General features: G+C 41.8%; 1 protein-coding gene across 1 annotated transcript in view; it reads left to right on the forward strand.

The window, feature by feature from the left end:
• The window catches only part of CLTCL1 (clathrin heavy chain like 1), a 314,203-nt gene that overhangs the window by 110,349 nt on the left and 181,244 nt on the right, over positions 1–22,610 (forward strand). The window contains exons 7-10 of the mRNA XM_053701960.1: positions 393–590; positions 675–875; positions 984–1,136; positions 1,332–1,454. Coding sequence (XP_053557935.1) covers positions 393–590; positions 675–875; positions 984–1,136; positions 1,332–1,454 — 675 coding nt within the window. The remainder of the gene's footprint in view (positions 1–392; positions 591–674; positions 876–983; positions 1,137–1,331; positions 1,455–22,610) is intronic.

A 22,610-nucleotide genomic window follows, 5' to 3' on the forward strand; every position in this document is an offset into this window, starting at 1 on the left:
AGGAACCTAGGAATGATAGAAATTAAGATTTAAAGTTTGATAAAATATCTCATATTTTAAAGGTATTGGTATCTATATTTGAATGAGCAAAGAGTGATGCTAAAAGCAAATTATATTCTCCATTTTTTCATAACTAGACATTTTTCCTCTCTACTTACTCGTATTTTAATGGTTTTGCCCTTTTTACTTTAGTTTCTCTATAAGGTACTGTGGAATTCACACTAGTTAAACTTTGTATAGTTTCAACTGACATTGGGTCTAATGTTGGTCTGTGAGGGACTGGGCATTCCTTGTGATATTAGCTATTTGGAGTACCTGTATCCACTAACTCTTGGACTGTTAAATACATGTGTGCCTTGCACAACCTCTCAAATTTCCCTGTGGTTATTTAGGTGCTCTCCGTGTGTGTGGAAGAGGATAACATTGTGAACTATGCCACCAATGTACTACAGAACCCAGATCTGGGACTACGCATGGCTGTTCGCAGCAATCTGGCTGGGGCTGAGGAACTATTTGCAAGGAAGTTTAACACACTTTTTACTCAAGGGAATTACTCTGAAGCAGCCAAAGTAGCCGCATGTGCACCAAAGGTAGCCCTTTATTGATATTTTCTGATACAACTAATTAGCAATAGAGGTTTTATTCTTTTGACATCTCTTTATCTCTCTTTCTAGGGAATCTTGCGCACAGCAGACACAATAAGGAAGTTTCAGACAGTGCCAGCACAACCTGGACAAGCATCCCCTTTGCTTCAGTACTTTGGCATTTTACTAGATCAGGGACAGTTGAACAAACTAGAGTCTCTAGAGCTTTGCAGGCCGGTCCTGCAACAGGGACGCAAACAGCTGTTAGAAAAGTGGCTTAAAGAAGATAAGGTAGAACAATGCTAAATTATTCCTGATGGATTTGTATACCTTTTCCTCTTTGTTTTTTTGTATGTCTGTATAGTGCTACCATATTTCTGTGTTTTTTTTTCTGTGCAGTTGGAGTGCTCTGAGGAGCTGGGAGACCTTGTCAAAGCTGTAGATCCAACTCTTGCTCTGAGTGTTTATCTTCGGGCCAACGTGCCAAGCAAAGTGATCCAGTGCTTTGCTGAGACAGGACAGTTTCAGAAGATTGTCCTCTATGCCAAAAAGGTGAGAACCATTGCAGATGAAGCTGAGACATGTCTGAAAGCCTTTCTCCCGGTTTCTAATATTTCATAGTACTAATGGGTTTAATTTTGTAAAACAAATATATGTAATTTAGTTTCTCTGTTATTTAAATGTGTTATAGAAAATATTCAACCTATATTCTCTAGATTCAATGACACTGTCATTTACTCTTGCTAGGTGGGGTACACGCCAGACTGGATCTTCCTTCTCCGCAGTGTTATGCGGATCAGCCCAGAACAGGGTTTACAGTTTTCTCAGATGCTGGTGCAGGATGAAGAACCCTTGGCCAATATCAATCAGGTTAGTGCTGATCATAAGGTTTGCTTTACGTTGTTGGCTGCACACTTGCATGTATTTCTTTTGGTTTCTCATAACTTATGAAAATAAGTTCACTTATAATGTGGTGCTGCCTGTCAAAAATATGCTTTCTTTTTAATGACATGATGAGTCCACAGATCATCTTAATTACTAATGGGATATTCACCTCCTGGTCAGCAGGAGGCGGCAAAGAACACCAAAGCAAAGCTGTTAAATAGCTTCTCCCTTCCCTCCCACCCAGACATTCTCTTTGCCTACGTTAGTGATAGGAAGTGGCAAAGTGAGGTGTTAGAAAAGATTCTTCAATCAAGAGTTTATTATTTTTAAAGTAGTACAAGATTGTGCCTCTTTGTCCTAGGGTGTAGCTGTAGTCCACTTCAGTCTCTTCAGTAGAGCACTGGGAACTTGTGGGACATAATTCTCACTGCGCCTCCCATAGATTGTATGCTGCCCTTTTTGTGAAAGTCTGAGGGAGAAATACTCCGTACTTTTTGTTTCCACAGGCCAATGTGAGGGAGAGGACCTCGCAAGCCGAGTGAGCTGCCTTACTGCCGGGTAGACTTCTAAGGTAAGTGCTAACTTGTATTTTCTGGGGTACGTACACAGAAAAATTTGGCACTTTAATATATACAAAAAATGGACACAAGATGACATTATCCTTAGGAAGGGTTAAGTTATAGGGCAGTTTCTACAGGCACTGGGGACGTGGAGAGGTGGCTCTTATGTTTATGTTTGGTTCAACAGGATGGCAACTCCTAACGGCTTTATTTTAATTCAGCAGCCGATCGGGAGGTTTATTTTTGCTGCACAGCTAGCCTGATTATGTATAATTGACAATCTCCTTCTCCCAACGGCTTATTTGGTATTCTAGCCGACCGGGAGGTTTAACTTTGTTGCGCAGCTAGGCCTGTTATCTTTGCTGACACTTTCATACTCCAAACAGCTCTTTTGACAATTGTCTAGCCGACCGGGAGGTTTATCTAGTGAATATGCATTCTGACAATGTGCGCCATGCGGTTAATTCTCCCGATGGCTCTATTTCTGAAGCAGAGTGTTGCCGCCGGGAGGTTTACTTTGTTACGCCCACGATGGGCGGAGATAGGCTACGCGACATTGCACGCTTTTTTTACACATAGCCCTAAGCCCGATGTAACGGACAGTGACGGTGGGTCTCCTCTGCTGCGTTTTGTCACGCAGTAGAGAGGCTTCACATTCCGTGTTAAAAGGTATTCTTAAGGAGTCTGGATGCCTACTATTTGTTCTTTCCTACCCGTTGGCAGACACACGCCTCGGCAAAGCTGAGCTGAGGTCTGGGGTTTTTCCCTTATGGGTTAAAGAATAATTTTTCCCTAAAGTATTTTATTTTGCCATTTAAAGTCACAGTAACATCAAAATTTTAGTTTGCATGTTTGTGATCAATTGTCCAAAAGATCCCTTTATATGTTAATAAAGTTACTTTTAATATTTAAAGACACAGTATCTCTAGGATATTCAAATTTTATGTGATCAAGAATGTGAATAAGGATGTTACATATACTTAATGCTTTGCCAAACAAAACTTTCTGTTCTGGGTTTTACAGTTAAGAGATAAACCTCTTTTTCAGAGCCAACATTGTCTCAGATGCTGTTTAAGATGCATTCTGACAATGTTCAATATATTCTGCAGCCTTCTCCTCAAGTGTCCCAAAAAACTTAGCGTCCATTCAACCAGTGCCCTGCGCTTCCTCCACGACTGCTCCTGGAGTTACCTTGCAAGACATCGCTTCCTTCTCGTACTAGGCAGTCCAGGATGCGTTGTGGGCTTTTCCCATGCTGCAGGGAGAGCGCAAGAGGAAAACTAAACATTCAGTGAGCAGGATTTCTGTCACAGTTGTTGGTATCTCAGAGGTCTTCTCCCAGAAGCCTGAGGATACTTCGGTAACATCTGGGAATAAATTCTCAGATTCTGACGGTATAATTCCTCCTGCTGATACTGATGTAGTATCTTTCAGGTTTATGCTAGTCCACCTCTGTCTAGTACTCAGGAGGTTTTAGCTACTCTGGAACAACATCATGGTCGTTGTTATTCTTATGTTGTACCAGATCGAGCTTCTGAGATCATTACTAAAGAATGAGAGAGAACGGGTATCCCTTTTTTTTTTCCATTTCCTATATTGAGGGAGAGGTTTCCCTTAACGGACTCCTCAAGGATGCTCGGCAGACGGTACACAAGGTGGTATAATTTCCACGCTAACCAGGAGACCTTCTATTCCAATAGGGGATAATTGTTCCATTACGGAGTCCATGGATATTGTGGGCTTGCTCAAGTTGGCAACCTAGGTTTGATATGGCTACCTTATGCGGCAACATACTGGTTCATACGTTGTCTGGTTCTATTCGGACAGACACTCCCCTCGAGGAAATCCAGAATAAGAATTCCTTTCTATTAGTTACTTCCTGTCAAGTGTACGGTAAGCTAAGATTTCAGGCTTACCGTATCGGCTCAAAAATATTAATGGTTAAGATCTTGGTTTGAGGATGCTTCATCTAAGACTAGCCTTTGGCGATTCCCTTTTTGGGCCTGGGTTGACGGAGATAGTCTAATGTTACGGGAGCTGAGGGTCATTCCTCCCTCTAGTTAAGATTTATTTTTTGTTCCTTTTGAGAATTCAAGGGAACCTATCTACTCTTCCTACGAGCAGAAGGGTAGTTCCAGTTCTCATGATTATCTGTAGACCAGATAAAGAGAGGCGTTCTTGCACTGTGTAAGAGACCTCTTTCACATGGGAGTGATTCTTCCTGTTCCGATACAGGAACAGGTCTGAGTTTTGATTTCAAGAGTCTAAACAAATTCCTCAGAGTATCGCCCTTCACAATGGAAACTGTTCGTTCCATTCTCCCTTGATCAAAGTGGTTTTAAAGGACGTGTACCTACATGTTCCCATTCACTGGGATCAGCACAAGTTCCAATGGTATGTTTTTCTAGACAAACACTTCCAATTTGTGACTCTCCCCTTCGGTCTTGCCACAGCTTCCAGAATTTTCAGGGTTCTGGGATCTCTGTTGGCGGTGCTTCGTTTACGGAGCATTGCAGTGGCGTGCTATCTTGACAACATCCTACTGCAGGGGCCATACTTAAAACAAGCAAGATCTCACATGGAAATGTTGTTATCCTTCCCGAGATCTCTCGGATGGAAGGTAAATTTGGAAAAAGAGTCCCTTAATCCCAAATCCAAGGATTTCCTTCTTGGGAACCATAACAGATTCCCTATCAATGTAGACTTTTCTGACAGAAGTCTGGAAATAAAGTATTTCAATACTTGTCTAGCCTTTCTGTCCACTTCTCGGCCATCAGTGGCTCAGTACATGGAGGTAATCGGGTTGATGGTTCCGTCTCAGACCTCTGCAGTTAAGCATACTCAGGCAAAGGAACGGAAATTATACGGATTTGTCTCCTCGAATGGAGCAGGAGACAAGGTTTTCTCTTTAATGGTGGTGGTCTCTGGATCATCTCTCCCAGGGAACCTACTTTCGCAGACCATCTTGAGTGATTGTGACAGACGCCAGCCTTCTAAAGGCTCAGGGGGTTTGGACTCAGTCAGTCTGATCTTCCTATGAACTTTCTGGAGCTGAGAGCGATCTACAATGCTCTTCTGGCCTGGCTACAGTTAACCTCGGTCCAGTTTATCAGGTTCCAGTCGGACAACATAACGTCAGTGACTTACATCAATCATCCGGGAGGAACGAGGAGTTCCTTAGCGATAACAGAGATAAACAAAATAATTCAGTGGGTGGAGGTCCATTATTGCTGCCTGTTCGCGATCCATATCCCAGGGTTGGACAACTGGGAGGGGATTTCGGAACAGGCAGACCTCTCCAGCCTGATTCTTAAGTAGGATCAGCCGGAATTAGATCTCATGGCATCTCTATAGAATACCAAGATACGGGTCGAGGTCCGGGGACCCCCAGGCGGAACTGATAGATACTCTGGTGGTTCCTTGGAGCTTCAGTCTAGCATACTTTTTCCCTCAGTTTGCGCTTTTTCCTCAGGTCATTGCTCGAATCAAGCAGGAGAGGACATCGGTGATCCTCATCACTCCTGCTTGGCCTCGCATTATTTGTTATGCACTTCTAATCAAGGGCCCTTCCTTCACCCAAATCTAGTTTCTCTAAAACTAACTGTTTGGAGATTGATCGCGTAATTTTGGCCAAGCGGGGTTTTTCTGACTCGGTCATAGAGACCATGATTCAGGCTTGTAAGCCTGTAACTAGAAAGATTTACCATAGATATTGAGTAAATGGTCTCCATTGGTGTGAATCCAAGGCCTACTCATGGAGTAGAGTTAGGAGTCCAAAAGGTTTTGTCTTTTCTCCAAGACGGTTTGGAGAAAGGCTTATCGACTAGTTCCCTAAAGGGTCAAATCTCAAACTTATCTATTTTGCTACTTAAACGTCTGGCGGATGTTCCACATGTACAATCATTTTGTCAGGCCTTGGTCAGGATCAGGCCTGTGTTTAAACCAGTTACTCCTCCATGGAGTCTGAATTTAGTTCTTAAGGTTTTTGGAAGGGCTCAGTTGAGCCTATGCATTCCTTAAGATATTAAGTTATCTTGGAAAGTTTTATTTCTTGTGGCTATTTCATCTGTTCGTAGAGTGTCAGAGCTCTCAGCATTGCAGTCTGAGTCTCCTTACCTTGTTTTCCATTCAGATAAGGTAGTTTTACGTACTAAATTAGGATTTCTTCCTAAGTTTGTTTTTGATCGGTACATTAATCAGGAGATTGCTGTTCCTTTCTTGTGTCCTAATCCTTCTCAGAAGTAACGTCTTCTGCACAATTTGGACGTGGTCCATGCTTTAAAGTTTTACCTGCAGGCGACTAAGTACTTTAGTCAGTCTTTCTTCTTCTTTGTTTGTGGTTTTCTCAGGATAACGTAAGGGACAGAAAGCTACAGCTACTTCTCTTTCTTTTTGGTTGCAAAGTATCATACGTTTTGCTTATGAGACTGCTGGACAGCAGCCTCCAGAGAGAGTTGTGGCTCATTCCACAAGGACTGTTGCTTCCTCATGGGCATTCAAGAATGAAGCTTCTGTGGAACAGATTTGCAAGGCTGCAACTTGGTACTCTCTCCACAAGTTTTAAAAGTTCTACAAATTTGACACTTTTGCTTCGGCCGAGGTCGCTTTTGGGAGAAAGGTTCTTCAAGCAGTGGTGCCTTCCGTTTAGGTTCCCTGTCTTGTCCTTCCCGTATCATCTGTGTACTCTAGCTTAGGTATTCAATTCCATTAGTAATTAAGATGATCCATGGACTCATCGTGTCTTAAAAAAGAAAAGAAAATTTATGCTTACCTGATAAATTTATTTCTTTTTTGACACAATGAGTCCACGGCCCGTCCTGTTCATGTAAGACAGGTTGTGGGTTATTATTAACTTCAGACACCTCTGCACCTTGGTTTTTCCTTTCTATCCTTAACTTCGGTTGAATGACTGGAGTGGGAGGGAAGGGAGGAGCTATTTAACAGCTTTGCTGTGGTGCTCTTTACGCCTCCTGCTGACCAGGAGGTGAATATCCCATTAGTAATTAAGATGATCCGTGGACTCATCGTGTCAAAAAGAAATACATTTATCAGGTAAGCATAAATTTTCTTTTTGTTTTATTAAATATGCCTATTTCAGCATTTTATTTTAAAAGAAGGCCATGGATGACAGAGCCAAAAAGGCCTATCAGCCAAGCCTTAAGATTGTATTGGAGCACACTCTGACTTCTTGTTGCCTATGGGGGTTGACTGAATCGATACTGCTGCTTTGCATAACATTCCAGTCTTTCCTGTGGCAAAGTGTGATTTTAGGAACTAATTTAAAGAGCATGAGTGCAGTATGGGTTTCAAGTAGTTGCACTAAGGCAGTTATACTGGGACAGTTGTAAAAAAGACCATTTACAAAAATGGTAAAAAAACAGCATGGAGAGAGTTGCTGAGGCTGCAGAAATGAAGTAGAAGGAAAAAGACAATTATGTATTTGGGCACAGGACCTATGGTTTCAGTTATAAGGATTAAATACTGTGAGGTTGAATTTAGCTATACTGCTGTGAAAAACAGGAATACACTTGCAAACATATTCCAAGGAGCTGCTTGCACCAATAGGTCAAGCACATGGGTAAGAGTACAAGTTAAAAAAACAAAAGCAGAAAAAATATTAGTATTCTAAAAAGATGTGCAAGAACAAAATATTTTACTGGAGTTCTCACCTGTAAGGGTAAGGTTTGAAACACTGGCAGGATGAAAACTTTTACTAAACTGGACTTGAATGCATATTTTGCAGTTAAAGGGCCACTAAACCCAAAATCTTTCTTTCATGATTCAGATAGAACATACAAATTTAAACAACATTACAATTTACTTCTATTATTTATTTTGCTTCATTTTTTAGATATCCTTATTTGAAGAAAAAGCAATGCACATGGGTGAGCCAATCACATGAGACTTCTATGTGCAGCATCCAATCAGCAGCTACTGAGCATATCTAGATATGCTTTTCAGCAAAGACTATCAAGAGAATAAAACAAATTAGATAATAGAAGTAAATTAGAAAGATGTTTAAAAATGCATTCTCTTTCTAAATCATGGAAGAAAAAATGTGGGTATCATGGCCCTTTAAGTTCTCCCTAATTCCCATTCATCTTTTACCTATGAGTGTTCCTAAAGGATTGTTCCAGTATAGACAAATAGAGTTTTGTAATTGCCTCTGAACCAGTGATATGACAACATTCTATGGATGAACTATTTACCCATTGTCTTTTTAAATGATATGTTAACTGGGGAAAATTATGCTGAACATAAAAAAATGTTGAAAAGGTACCGCAATAACGTATAAATCATGGGCTGTAAATAAAGATGAAAAAAATGGTAATTCTTGAAAGATCACTTTTAATTTTGTAGACGTGTGATTTTGATGGTCAAGGATTGCATATGGTTAAAAACAAAGTATCATCAACCCCAGAAATACTATGCAGCTGAAATCTTTCTTCAGTCTTTTAAAAGTCTTACCTAATCTGACACTGGTTACAACAAGGATTGCATATGGTTAAAAACAAAGTATCATCAACCCCAGAAATACTATGCAGCTGGAATCTTTCTTCAGTCTTTTAAAAGTCTTACCTAATCTGACACTGGTTACAACAAGGATTGCATATGGTTAAAAACAAAGTATCATCAACCCCAGAAATACTATGCAGCTGAAATCTTTCTTCAGTCTTTTAAAAGTCTTACCTAATCTGACACTGGTTACAGCCTCTATACAATTTGCTGTCAACTAAACGTCCATGAATTTGTTCAAGAGAATGCAATATATCATATATTGAATAAATAAAAAAAAAAATTCCTGCACATTTGTGAAAAAAATGTCAAAATAGGGATGTGATACATAGTCATATGGCGTAGGGGCAGTATTATAACTCACTATCAACTAGATTACGATTTGTGCGTTACGGCTCTTAACGCTGAAAATATGGTCATTTCAGCGTTAAAACAGCACCGCAGCCATTACAAGTCTTGTCGGTATAGGTGTACCGCAAGCCTTTTAGCCTGCAATGCAACGTCGGTACCGCACTCGTAAAACTGACATTTTTTTTAATGGGATTTCCATAGCGCTGATATTACAAGTTTTTCTGGGAGGTTAAAAAGCGAGGGTTGCACTCTAAAATGACAAGATCTGTACCGCCATCTTAAGCTGTAACATAAAACTCATAACTAATGTGTTAGTGTACTTTTTAACACCAATAAACTACCTCTTAACCCCAAAACCGAGGCCCTCCCGCATCGCTAACACTATAATACATTTATTAACCCCTATTCTGCCGCTCCCCGACATTGTCACCACTATAATAAAGTTATTAACCCCTAAACCACCGCCCTCCCACATCGCAAACACTATTTAAATATTAACCCCAATCTGCCGTCCGCCCCCATTGCCCCCACTATACTAAAGTTATTAAGTCCTACACTGCCGCCACTATAATAAACCTATTAACCAAATATAATAAATTAAACTATTAACCCCTAAACCGAAAGCCCCCCACATCGCAATAAACTAATTTAAACTATTAACCCCTAATCTTAACTCCCCCCTAACGTTATATTAAAATTACAATTTCCCTAGCTTAAATTAAATTTAAACATACCTGTCAAATTAAAAAAAAGTATAAACTAACAATTAAACTAATATAATTATTAAACTAAAATTAAACTAAAAACTTCACATTAAAAAAAATCGTAATACTACTCTAAAAATAACAAAGTATCTAATTACAAAAAAAAGACTAAATTACAAAAAATAACAAACTGAATTCTCAAAAATAAAAAAGAATTACACCTAATCTAATAGCCCTATCAAAATAAAAAAGCCCACCCAAAAACCCTAGCCTACAATAAACTACCAATGGCTTTTAAAAAGTTCCTTTTGTTGGGCATTGCCCTAAGTAAAACAGCTCTTTTAAACAGCTGTTCAGCCAATAGGATTTAAGCAGTTCTCATTCTATTTGCTGATTCATCATCCAATAGAATTAGAGTTGCTTAAATCCTATGGGCTGATTTGAACAGCCAATAGGATTTTAGCAGCTCTAATTCCTATTGGCTGATTCAAATCTTTCAGCCAATAGGAATGCAAGGGACACCATCTTGAATCGCGTACCTTGCTTTGAAGATTCAGTGTACGGCGGATATATATATATTTATTTATTTATATATATATATATGTGTATATGTATATGTATATGTGTGTAATTTTTTTTTAAAAATATTTTATTTTTTGCTGGGTAATATCACCCCCCAAACAGCTCTCTAACCCTCCCCTCTCTGTTAGGCGACATCTTAGGTACTGGCGCCTGCCTGTACCCCCAGTTTCCAGTAAAATTGGGCTAAATTTTTTTTATTTTTAATAAACCCGTTTTTTTCCGTAGTCTAGCTGCTTTATCAATAACTTACCTTGCTCCCCCTCCCAGATCCCTTTCCCAAATCTCTTAACACTCTCTCTCCCTCCTTCCCACTCACTTAACACTTTCACTTTCTGTAGTGTAGCGGTCCCACCCGCCTCCCTCCTGTCCCTCCCACGCCACCAACAATCGGCACCATCGCTGGCCGATGCAGAGATGGCCCTCTCTGCATAGGTTGCTTACCAGAGGGTATTGCAGGATGCCTGAATATCGAGGCATCACTGTCAATACCCTGAAAGCGTCTGGAAGCTATCACAATCCCTTCCAGTGCTTGAAACCCGAGGCCATGCCAGGCACGTCCTTGGTAGTTAACAACCGTTTTTTGTAGGATGTGCCTGGCACGTCCTTGGTCATTAAGGGGTTAAAAAACAACAAAAAACAAACGAAAACCCCCCATTGTTTAAAGGGCAACTTTTGAGTGTTTTTTTTTTACTTTTCCTTCCTAATGCATCAGCTGACTGTCCCTTTAAATGCACTTGTTTTCTCCAACATTGGTGTGTCCGGTCCACGGCGTCATCCTTACTTGTGGGAATATTCTCTTCCCCAACAGGAAATGGCAAAGAGCACAGCAAAAGCTGCCCATATAGACCCCCCTCTGGCTCCGCCCCCCAGTCATTCTCTTTGCCGCTCTGAACAAGTAGCATCTCCACGGAGATGGTGAAGAGTATGTGGTGTTAGTTGTAGTTTTTTATCCTTCTATCAAGAGTTTGTTATTTTAAAATAGTGCCGGTTTGTACTATTTACTCTAAAACAGAAAGTGATGAAGAGTTCTGTTTAAAGAGGAGGATGATTTTAGCAGCAGTAACTAAAATCAGTTGCTGTTCCCACGCAGGACTGTTGAGCCTAGAGAACTTCAGTTGGGGGGGAACAGTTTGCAGACTTCTCTGCTCAAGGTATGACTAGTCCATTTTCTAACAAGACTTAGTAATGCTAGAAGACTGTCATTTTCCCTCTTTGGGATCGGTAAGCCATTTTCTTAGACTCATAACAGAATGAAGGCTTATTAATGGGCTATATACTGGTTGACACTATTGTGGGCTAAATCGATTGCTTTATTCGATATTTATATGTGGTTTGAAGTGTTTTTAAAACTTGAGAATACTTTGGTAACGTTTTTAAGCGCCAGGCAGTCGTTTAGACACCCTTCCCAGTCAGGAAGGGCCTTTCACTCTAGTAGGCAGAGCCTCATTTTCGCGCCTTAATTGCGCAGTTTCTTTTGGATGCAGTGCATGCAGCTTCATGTGAGAGGGTCTGGTGGCTATTAAAAACGTTCCTGGAAGGCTTATTTCGGTGGCGAATAACCCCCAAGGACAGGTGAAGCCGCAGCAAACGCAGTACTGTCACATTTAATAAGGTTGCCCAAGATGATTCCTCAAGTGAAGGTAGTGGGGATAGTTCAGCATCCTCTCCTTCTGTGTCAACACCAGTTATGCCCGCGCAGGCGACACCTAGTACATCTAGCGCGCCAATGCTTGTTACTATGCAACAGTTAACGGCAGTTATGGATAATTCTATAGCTAATATTTTATCCAAAATGCCAGCATATCAAAGAAAGCGTGATTGCTCAGTTTTAAATACAGTGGATGAGCAAGAGTGCGCTGACGAGAATTTATCTGTCATACCCTCACACCAGTCAGAATTGGCAGTGAGGGAGGGTCTGTCGGAGGGAGAAATTTCTGATTCGGGAAAAATTTCTCAACAGGCAGAACCTGATGTTGTGACGTTTAAATTTAAGTTAGAACATCTCCGCGCCCTGCTTAAGGAGGTACTAACTACTCTGGACGATTGTGACTCTTTGGTCATTCCAGAAAAATTGTGCAAAATGGACAAATTCCTAGAGGTCCCTGTGCACCCTGATGCCTTTCCGATACCCAAAAGGGTGGCGGACATAGTGACCAAGGAGTGGGAGAAACCAGGCATACCTTTTGTCCCACCTCCTATATTTAAGAAAATGTTCCCCATTGTAGACCCAAGGAGGGATGCATGGCAAACAGTCCCTAAGGTTGAGGGGGCAGTTTCTACGTTGGCCAAACGCACGACTATTCCCATCGAGGACAGTTGTGCTTTCAAAGATCCTATGGATAAAAAATTGGAGGGTTTGCTTAAAAAGATATTTGTTCAGCAAGGTTTCCTCCTCCAACCAATTTCGTGCATTATTCCTGTCACAACGGCGGCGTGTTTTTGGTTCGAAGAACTAGAAAATTCGCTCAATAAGGAGACTCCATATGAGGAGGTCATGGACAGAATTCATGCACTTAAGTTAGCTAATTCCTTTATTTTAGATGCCGCTTTGCAACTGGCGAAGTTAGCGGCGAAAAATTCAGGTTTTGCAATTGTGGCGCGCAGAGCGCTCTGGCTAAAGTCTTGGTCGGCGGATGTGTCTTCCAAGACAAAATTGCTTAATATTCCTTTCAAAGGTAAGACCCTTTTTGGGCCAGAATTGAAGGAAATTATTTCAGACATCACTGGGGGAAAGGGCCATGCCCTCCCACAGGATAGGCCCTTTAAGGCTAAGAATAAATCTAATTTTCGTTCCTTTCGCAACTTCAGGAACGGACCGTCTCCTAACTCTGCGGCCTCTAGACAAGAGGGTAACGCTTCCCAGGCCAAGCCAGCATGGAAACCAATGCAAGGCTGGAACAAGGGTAAACAGGCCAAGAAGCCTGCTGCTGCTACCAAGACAGCATGAAGGGGTAGCCCCCGATCCGGGACCGGATCTAGTAGGGGGCAGACTTTCTCTCTTTGCTCAGGCTTTGGCAAGAGATGTTAAGGATCCCTGGGCACTAGAAATAGACTCTCAGGGTTATCTTCTAGAATTCAAGGAACTCCCTCCAAGGGGAAGGTTCCACATGTCTCGCTTATCTTCAGACCAGATAAAGAGACAGGCATTCTTACATTGCGTAGAAGATCTGTTAAAGATGGGAGTGATACACCCAGTTCCAACAGTGGAACAAGGTCAGGGGTTTTACTCAAACCTGTTTGTAGTTCCCAAAAAAGAGGGAACTTTCAGACCAATTCTGGATTTAAAAATTCTAAACAAATTCCTCAGAGTTCAATCGTTCAAAATGGAAACCATTCGAACGATTTTACCAACAATCCAGGAGGGTCAATATATGACTACCGTGGATTTAAAGGATGCGTACCTACATATTCCTATCCACAAAGATCATCATCAGTTCCTAAGGTTCGCCTTTCTGGACAAACATTACCAGTTCGTGGCTCTTCCATTCGGTCTAGCCACTGCTCCCAAAATTTTCACAAAGGTGCTAGGGTCCCTTCTAGCGGTTCTAAGGCCGAGGGGCATTGCAGTGGCACCTTACCTAGACGACATCCTAATCCAAGCGTCGTCCCTTTCCAGATCAAGGGCTCATACAGACATTGTATTAGCTTTTCTCAGGTCTCACGGGTGGAAGGTGAACGGGGAAAAGAGTTCCCTGTCCCCGTCTACAAGAGTTCCCTTTCTGGGAACAATAATAGATTCTGTAGAAATGAAGATTTTTCTGACAGAGGTCAGAAAATTAAAGCTTCTAAAGGCTTGTCAAGTTCTTCATTCTATTCCTCAACCTTCCATAGCTCAGTGCATGGAAGTAATAGGTCTAATGGTTGCAGCAATGGACGTGGTTCCTTTTGCTCGACTTCATCTAAGACCATTGCAACTGTGCATGCTCAGACAGTGGAATGGGGATTATGCAGACCTGTCTCCCCAGATTCAAGTAGACCAGGTAACCAGAGACTCACTCCGTTGGTGGTTGACTCAGGATCACCTGTCTCAGGGAATGAGTTTCCGCAGACCAGAGTGGGTCATTGTCACGACCGACGCCAGTCTATTAGGCTGGGGCACGGTCTGGGACTCCCTGAAAGCTCAGGGTCTATGGTCTCGGGAAGAGTCTCTTCTCCCGATAAACATCCTGGAACTGAGAGCGATATTCAATGCGCTCCGGGCTTGGCCTCAACTAGCGAAGGCCGGATTCATAAGATTTCAGTCGGACAACATAACGACTGTAGCTTACATCAACCATCAGGGAGGAACAAAGAGTTCCTTGGCGATGAAAGAGGTAACCAAGATCATCAAATGGGCGGAGGATCACTCCTGCCATCTATCTGCAATTCACATCCCAGGTGTAGACAACTGGGAGGCGGATTATCTGAGTCGTCAGACTTTCCATCCGGGGGAGTGGGAACTCCACCCGGAGGTCTTTGCCCAGTTAACTCAATTATGGGGCATTCCAGACATGGATCTGATGGCGTCTCGACAGAACTTCAAGGTTCCTTGCTACGGGTCCAGATCCAGGGATCCCAAGGCGACTCTAGTGGATGCATTAGTGGCGCCTTGGTCGTTCAACCTAGCTTATGCGTTTCCACCGTTTCCTCTCCTTCCCAGGCTCGTAGCCAGGATCAAACAGGAGAAGGCCTCAGTGATTCTGATAGCTCCTGCGTGGCCATGCATGACTTGGTATGCAGACCTGGTGAATATGTCATCGGCTCCACCATGGAAGCTACCTTTGAGACAGGATCTTCTAGTACAAGGTCCATTCGAACATCCAAACCTAGTTTCTCTGCAGCTGACTGCTTGGAAATTGAACGCTTGATTTCTCTTGTTAAGTGTATCCAGTCCACGGATCATCCATTACTTATGGAATATATTCTCCTTCCCAACAGGAAGCTACAAGAGTCCACCCACAGCAAAGCTGCTATATAGCTCCTCCCCTAACTGCGATATTCAGTCATTCTCTTGCAAGCCTCAACATAGATAGGAGGTTGTGAGAGTCTGTGGTGCTTTCTACTTAGTTTATTCTTCAATCAAAAGTTTGTTATTTTTAAATGGCACCGGAGTGTGCTGTTTATCTCAGGCAGTATTTGGAAGAAGAATCTGCCTGCGTTTTTCTATGATCTTAGCAGACGTAACTAAGATCCATTTGCTGTTCTCACACATTCTGAGGAGTGAGGTACTTCAGAGGGGGAATGGCGTGCAGGTTTTCCTGCAGATAAGGTATGAGCAGTAAAATATTTTTCTAGGAATGGAATTGACTAAGAAAATACTGCTGATACCGAAGTAATGTAAGTAAAGCCTTAAATGCAGCGATAACGACTGGTATCAGGCTTATTATTAGAGATACATACTCTTGTAAAAATGTGTTTTAAAACGTTTGCTGGCATGTTTAATCGTTTTTAACATATGTTTGGTGATAAAACTTATTGGGGCCTAAGTTTTTTCCACATGGCTGGCTTAAATTTTGCATAGAAACAATTTCCACTGTTATAGTATAAAAGTTACAGTTGGTGCAGTTAAAATTACAAACAGTGACATTCAGCTTCCCTCAGCAGTCCCCTGCATGCTATAGGACATCTCTGAAGGGCTCAAAAGGGCTTCAAAAGTAGGAGCTGTTATGACTGTTTAAAACATATTTTTCGTTTTGTTAATCTGTTTTTTGTATTAAGGGGTTAATCATCCATTTGCAAGTGGGTGCAATGCTCTGCTAACTTGTTACATACACTGTAAAACTTTTGTTAGTTTAACTGCCTTTTTTTCACTGTTATTTCAAATTTTGGCAAAATTTGTTTCTCTTAAAGGCACAGTAACGTTTTATATATTTGCTTGTTAACTTGATTTAAAGTGTTTTCCAAGCTTACTAGTCTCATTATTAGTCTGTTCTAACATGTCTGACATAGAGGAAGCTCTGTGTTCATTATGTTTTAAAGCCATGGTGGAACCCCATCTTAGAATGTGTACCAGATGTACTGATTTCATGTTAAACAATAAAGATCATTTTTTGTCTTTAAAAACATTATCACCAGAGGATTCTGTCGTGGGGGTAGTTATGCCGACTAACTCTCCCCACGTGTCAGACCTTTTGACTCCCGCTTTAGGGACTCACGCTCAAATGGCGCCAAGTACATCAAGGGCACCCATAGCGTTTCTTTACCAGGGGATTCTGTCGAGTGGAAAGTTATGCCGACTAACTCTCCCCACGTGTCAGACCCTTCGACTCCCGCTTCAGGGACTCACGCTCAAATGGCGCCAAGTACATCAAGGGCGCCCATAGCGTTTATTTTACAAGACATGGCAAAGGTGGTGAATAATATTCTGGCAGCAGTATTAGTCAGACTACCTGAAATTAAAGGAAAGCAGTTAGCTCTGGGGGTAGATACAGAGCATACAGACACTTTAAGAACCATGTATGATACTACCTCACAATATGCTTAGTCTGTGGGTGATTTTTTTTTTTTTTTTTTTGACTCAGGGAAGATGATTTAACCTGATTCTGATATTTCTACATTTAAAATTTATGCTTGAGAACCTCCACTTGTTGCTCAGGGAGGCTTTGGCTGCTCTGAATGAATGTGTACAATTGCAGGGCCAGAGAAATTGTGTAGACTGGATAAATAATATGCAGTGCCGGTGTGTACTGATGTTTTTCCAATACCTAAAGAGGTTTACTAAAAAAAAATAAAAAAAAATAAATACATTTTTTTTAATAAGGAATGAGATAGACCAGGTGTGCCGTTCTCTTCCCCTCCTATTTTTTAGAAGAATGTTTTCTAATAGTTACCACCACACGGGACTTCTGGCAGACAGTTCCTAAGGTGGAGAGAAGAGTTTCTACTCTAGCTAAGCGTACCACTACCTCTGACGAGGACAGTTGTGCTTTTTAGATCCAATGGATAAAAAATGTTTATTCAACAGGGTTTTATCCTGCAGCCCCTTGCATACATTGCTTCTGTCACTGCTGCTGCGGCGTTCTGGGTTGAGTCTCTTGATGAGGCTTTACAGTTAAGCGACTCCATTGGATGAATATATTTGACAAGCTTATGCTAGCCAATTCCTTTGTTTTCTGATGCCTTGTTCATTTGACTAGACTAACGGCTAAGAATTCTGTTTTTTACTATACTGGCGCGCAGAGCGCTATGGCTTATATCATGGTCAGCTGTCGTGACTTTAATAAATAAGCTACTTAACTTCCCTTCAAGGGGCAGACCCTATTCGGGCCTGGTTTGAAGGAGATTATTGCTTATATCACTGGAGGAAAAGGTCATGCCCTTCCTCAGGATAGGTCTAAATCAAGGGCAAAAAAAAAAAAAAAAAAAAAAAGTCTAATTTTCGTACCTTTTAAAAACTTCAGGGCAGGTGTTTCATCCTCTTCCTCTAAGGCAAAACGAGGGAATTTTTGCTCAGTCCAAGGCGGTCTGGAGACAATCGGACCTGGAACAAAGATAAGCAGGCCAAGGAGCCTGCTGCTGCCTCTAAGGCAGCATGAAGGAACGGACCCCTATCCGGTAACGGATCCTATAGGGGGCAGACTTTCATTCTTTGCCCAGGCGTGGGCAAGAGATGCCCAGGATCCCTAGGCATTGGAATTTATATCCCAGAGATATCTTCTGGATTTCAAAGATTCCCCCCCAAAAAAAGGGGAGATTTCGCCTTTCACAATTATCTGCAAACCAGATAAAGAAGGAGGCATTCTTACATTGTGTACGAGATCCATCCAGTTCCAAGAGAGGAACAGGGACAGAGTTTTTACTCAAATCTGTTTGTGGTTCCCAAGGAGAGGGAACCTTCAGACCTATTTTGGATCTAAAGATCTTAAACAAATTCCTCAGAATTCCGTCATTTAAGATGGAAACTATTCGTACCTTCTTAACTATGATCCAGGAGAGTCAATAGAGGACTACAATGGATTTGAAGGATGCTTATCCTCACATTGTGATGCATAAAGATCACCATCGTTTTTCAGGTTTGCCTTTCTAGACTGGCATTACCAGTTTGTAGCTCTTTCCTTTGGGATATCTACAGCCCCAAGAATCTTTATGGAGGTTCTGGGGTCGCTTTGGCGGTCCTTAGACCGCGGGGCATAGAAGTGGCCCCTTATTTAGACGACATCCTGATACAGGCGTCAAACATCCAAATTGCCCAGTCTCATACGGACGTAGTACTGGCATTTCTGAGATCACATGGGTGGAAAGTGAACAAGGAAAGAGTTCTCTATCCCCAATCTCAAGGGTTTCCCTCCTAGGGACTCTGATAGATTCTGTAGAAATGAAAATTTACCTGACGGAGTCCAGGTTGTCAAAGTTTCTAAATTTCTGCCGTGTTTTTTTCATCCCATCCGCGCCCTTCGGTGGCTCAGTACATGAATGAAATCGGCTTAATGGTAGCGGCAAGGGACATAGTACCGTTTGCACGTCTACATTTCAGACCGCTGCAACTATGCATGCTCAGTCAGAGGAACGGGGATTTCACAGATTTGTCCCCCTGTTAAACCTGGACCAAGAGACCAGAGATTCTCTTCTCTGGTGACTATGTCAGGTCCATCTGTCCAAGGGTATGACCTTCCGCAGGTCAGATGGGACAATTGTTACAATAGATGCCAGCCTTTTAGGTTGGGATGCAGTCTGGAACTCCCTGAAGGCTCAGGGATAGTGGACTTAGGAGGAGACCCTCCTTCTAATAAATATTCTGGAACTGGGAGTGATATTCCATGCTCTTCAGACTTGGCCTCAGTTAGCAACTCTGAGGTACATCATACTCAGTCGGACAATATACACGACTGTGGCTTACATCAGCCATCAAGGGGGAACAGAAGTTCCCTAGCGATGTTAGAAGTCTTACAATAATTTACTGGACAGAGACTCACTCTTGTCTATCAGCTATCCATATCCCAGGTGTTGAGAACTGGGAGGTGGATTTTATAAGTCGTCAGACTTTTCTTCCGGGGGAGTGGGATTTCCTTCGGAGGTCAAGACCAAGCAGGAGAGGGCTTTGGTGTTTTTGACAGCGCCTGCGTAGCCACGCAGGACCTGGTATGCAGATCTGGTGGACATGTCATCCTTTCCATCACGGTCTCTGCTTCAGAGACAGGTCCCTCTACCTCAGGGTCCTTTCAACCATCTAAATAGAATCAATCTGAGATGGACTGCCTGGAGACTGAACGCTTGATGTTATCAAAGCATGGCTTCTCCGAGTCAGTCATTGATACCTTAATACAGACATGAAAGCCTGTCTCTAGGAAAATTGAACATAGATATGGTGTAAATATCTGATTGTTATGAATCCAAGGGTTACTCATGGAGTAAAGTCTGGATTCCCAGGATATTATCTTTTCTCCAAGATGTTTTTGAGAAAAGGGTTGTCAGCTAATTCCTTAAAAGGGGACAGATTTTTACTCTGTCTATTTTTTTGCACAAGCGTCTGGCAGGTATTCTAGACGTTCAGGCATTTGGTCAGGCTTTGGTTAGATCCAAGCCTGTGTTTAAAACTGTTGCTCCGCCATGGAGCTTAAACCTGATTCTTAAGGTTCTTCAAGAAGTTCCGTTTGAACCTTTTTTGTTCCATAGATATCAATCTTTATCTTGGAAAGTTCCTTTTGGGTAGCTAATTCCTCGACTCGTAGAATCTCCAAGTTATCTGTGTTACAATGTGATTCTCCTTATCTGGTCCTTCGTACGGATAAGGTAGTCCTGCGTACCAACCTGGGTTTTTTCCTAAGGTGGTATCTAACAAGTACATCACTCAAGAGATAGTTGTTCCATGCTTGTATCCTAATCCTTCCTCAAAGAAGGAACGTCTATTACACAATATTGGACGTGGTTTGTGCTTTAAAGTTTTACTTACAAGCTACTACGGTTTTCATCAAACGTTCACCTTGTTTGTTGTCTATTCTGGACAGAGGAGAGGTCAAAAGACTTCAGCAGCCTCTCTGTCTTTTTGGTTAAAAAGCATAATTCATTTAGCTTATGAGACTGCTGGACAGCAGCCTCCTGAAGGGATTACAGCTCATTCTACTAGAGCTGTGGTTTTCACTTGGGCCTTTTTTAAATGTGGCTTCTGTTGAACAGATTTACAAGACGGAGTCTTGGTCTGCGCTTCATACTTTTCAAATTTAACAAATTTGATACCTTGCTTCTTCGGAGGCTATTTTTGGGAGAAAGGGTTTTTTACAGGCAGTGGTAACTTCCGTTTAAGTACCTGCCTTGTCCCTCCCATCATCCGTGTACTTTAGCTTTGGTATTGGTATTCCATAAGTAATGGATGATCCGTGGACTGGATACACTTAACAAGAGAAAACATAATTTATGCTTACCTGATAAATTTATTTCTCTTGTAGTGTATCCAGTCCACGGCCCGCCCTGTCACTTTAAGGCAGGTAATTTTTTCATTTGAACTACAGTCACCACTGCACCCTATGGTTTTTCCTTTCTCTGCATGTTTTCGGTCGAATGACTGAATATGGCAGTTAGGGGAGGAGCTATATAGCAGCTTTGCTGTGGGTGGACTCTTGCAGCTTCCTGTTGGGAAGGAGAATATATTCCATAAGTAATGGATGATCCGTGGACTGGATACACTACAAGAGAAATAAATTTATCAGGTAAGCATAAATTATGTTTTTATCCAAGCGTGGGTTTTCAAATTCAGTGATAGATACTCTGGTCCAAGCCAGAAAACCTGTGACTAGGAAGATTTACCATAAAATATGGAAAAGATATATCTGTTGGTGTGAATCCAAGGGATTCTCCTGGAGTAATATTAAAATTCCTAGGATTCTTTCCTTTCTCCAAGAGGGTTTGGATAAAGGGTTGTCAGCGAGTTCTCTAAAAGGACAGATTTCTGCTTTATCTGTTTTGTTACACAGACGCCTGGCAGCTGTGCCAGATGTACAAGCTTTTGTACAGGCTTTGGTCAGAATCAAGCCTGTTTACAGACCCATGACTCCTCCTTGGAGTCTAAATTTAGTTCTTTCAGTTCTTCAAGGGGTTCCGTTTGAACCTTTACATTCCATAGATATCAAGTTACTATCTTGGAAAGTTCTGTTTTTGGTTGCTATTTCTTCTGCTAGAAGAGTTTCTGAATTATCTGCTTTGCAGTGTGTTCCACCCTACCTGGTGTTCCATTCAGATAAGGTCGTTTTGCGTACCAAGCCTGGTTTTCTTCAAAAAGTAGTTTCCAACAAGAATATTAACCAGGAAATAGTTGTTCCTTCTCTGTGTCCGAATCCAGTGTCCAAGAAGGAACGTTTGTTACACAATTTAGATGTGGTCCGTGCTTTAAAGTTCTATTTAGACGCAACAAAGGATTTCAGACAAACTTCATCTTTGTTTGTCGTTTACTCTGGTAAGAGGAGAGGACAAAAAGCTACTGCTTCCTCTTTTTCTTTCTGGCTGAAAAGCATCATCCGATTGGCTTATGAGACTGCCGGACGGCAGCCTCCTGAACGAATCACAGCTCACTCTACTAGGGCTGTGGCTTCCACATGGGCTTTCAAGAACGAGGCTTCTGTTGATCAGATATGTAAGGCAGCGACTTGGTCTTCTCTGCACACTTTTGCCAAATTTTACAAATTCGATACTTATGCTTCTTCGGAGGCTATTTTTGGGAGAAAGGTTTTGCAATCCGTGGTGCCTTCTGTTTAGGTAACCTGATTTGCTCCCTCTCTTCATCCGTGTCCTAAAGCTTTGGTATTGGTTCCCACAAGTAAGGATGACGCCGTGGACCGGACACACCAATGTTGGAGAAAACAGAATTTATGCTTACTTGATAAATTTCTTTCTCCAACGGTGTGTCCGGTCTTTAATCAGGTTTGAAAAAATTCTTTCTCTATACACTACAGTCACCACGGCACCCTATAGTTTCTCCTTTTTTCTCCTAACCGTCGGTCGAATGACTGGGGGCGGAGCCAGAGGGGGCTATATGGGCAGCTTTTGCTGTGCTCTTTGCCATTTCCTGTTGGGGAAGAGAATATTCCCACAAGTAAGGATGACGCCGTGGACCGGACACACCGTTGGAGAAAGAAATTTATCAGGTAAGCATAAATTCTGTTTTTCTTATAATGGTTTATCTGCAACACTGATGAGTTAAGAATTTTCAGTTTCTATCCATACCTCATTTCATAGGGAAGATGATCTCTGGTGTTTTATCATTCGCCAGTGCTTCTCATATTTTTTTATTAATAATAAAAAAAAAAGTTATTGACTGGTTTATTAGCATTAGCAATGCTTCACCATTTTTATTCTTTTAGGATATCTGTTTCTTTGGTGGCCTTTCTACCTTGCCTGTACTTAGCTGTCCTTATTTTATTTATGAAAAATAAACATATTTGGCAATTTCTGCTGAGTCCTCCAGTGGCTCAGAAGTGCAGCAACTGGCCAGAGACTGGAGGTCACAGGATGCAAGCTAC

This window comes from Bombina bombina, chromosome 2 (genome assembly GCF_027579735.1).
Source record: "Bombina bombina isolate aBomBom1 chromosome 2, aBomBom1.pri, whole genome shotgun sequence".
NCBI classification, from domain to species: Eukaryota; Metazoa; Chordata; class Amphibia; order Anura; family Bombinatoridae; genus Bombina; species Bombina bombina.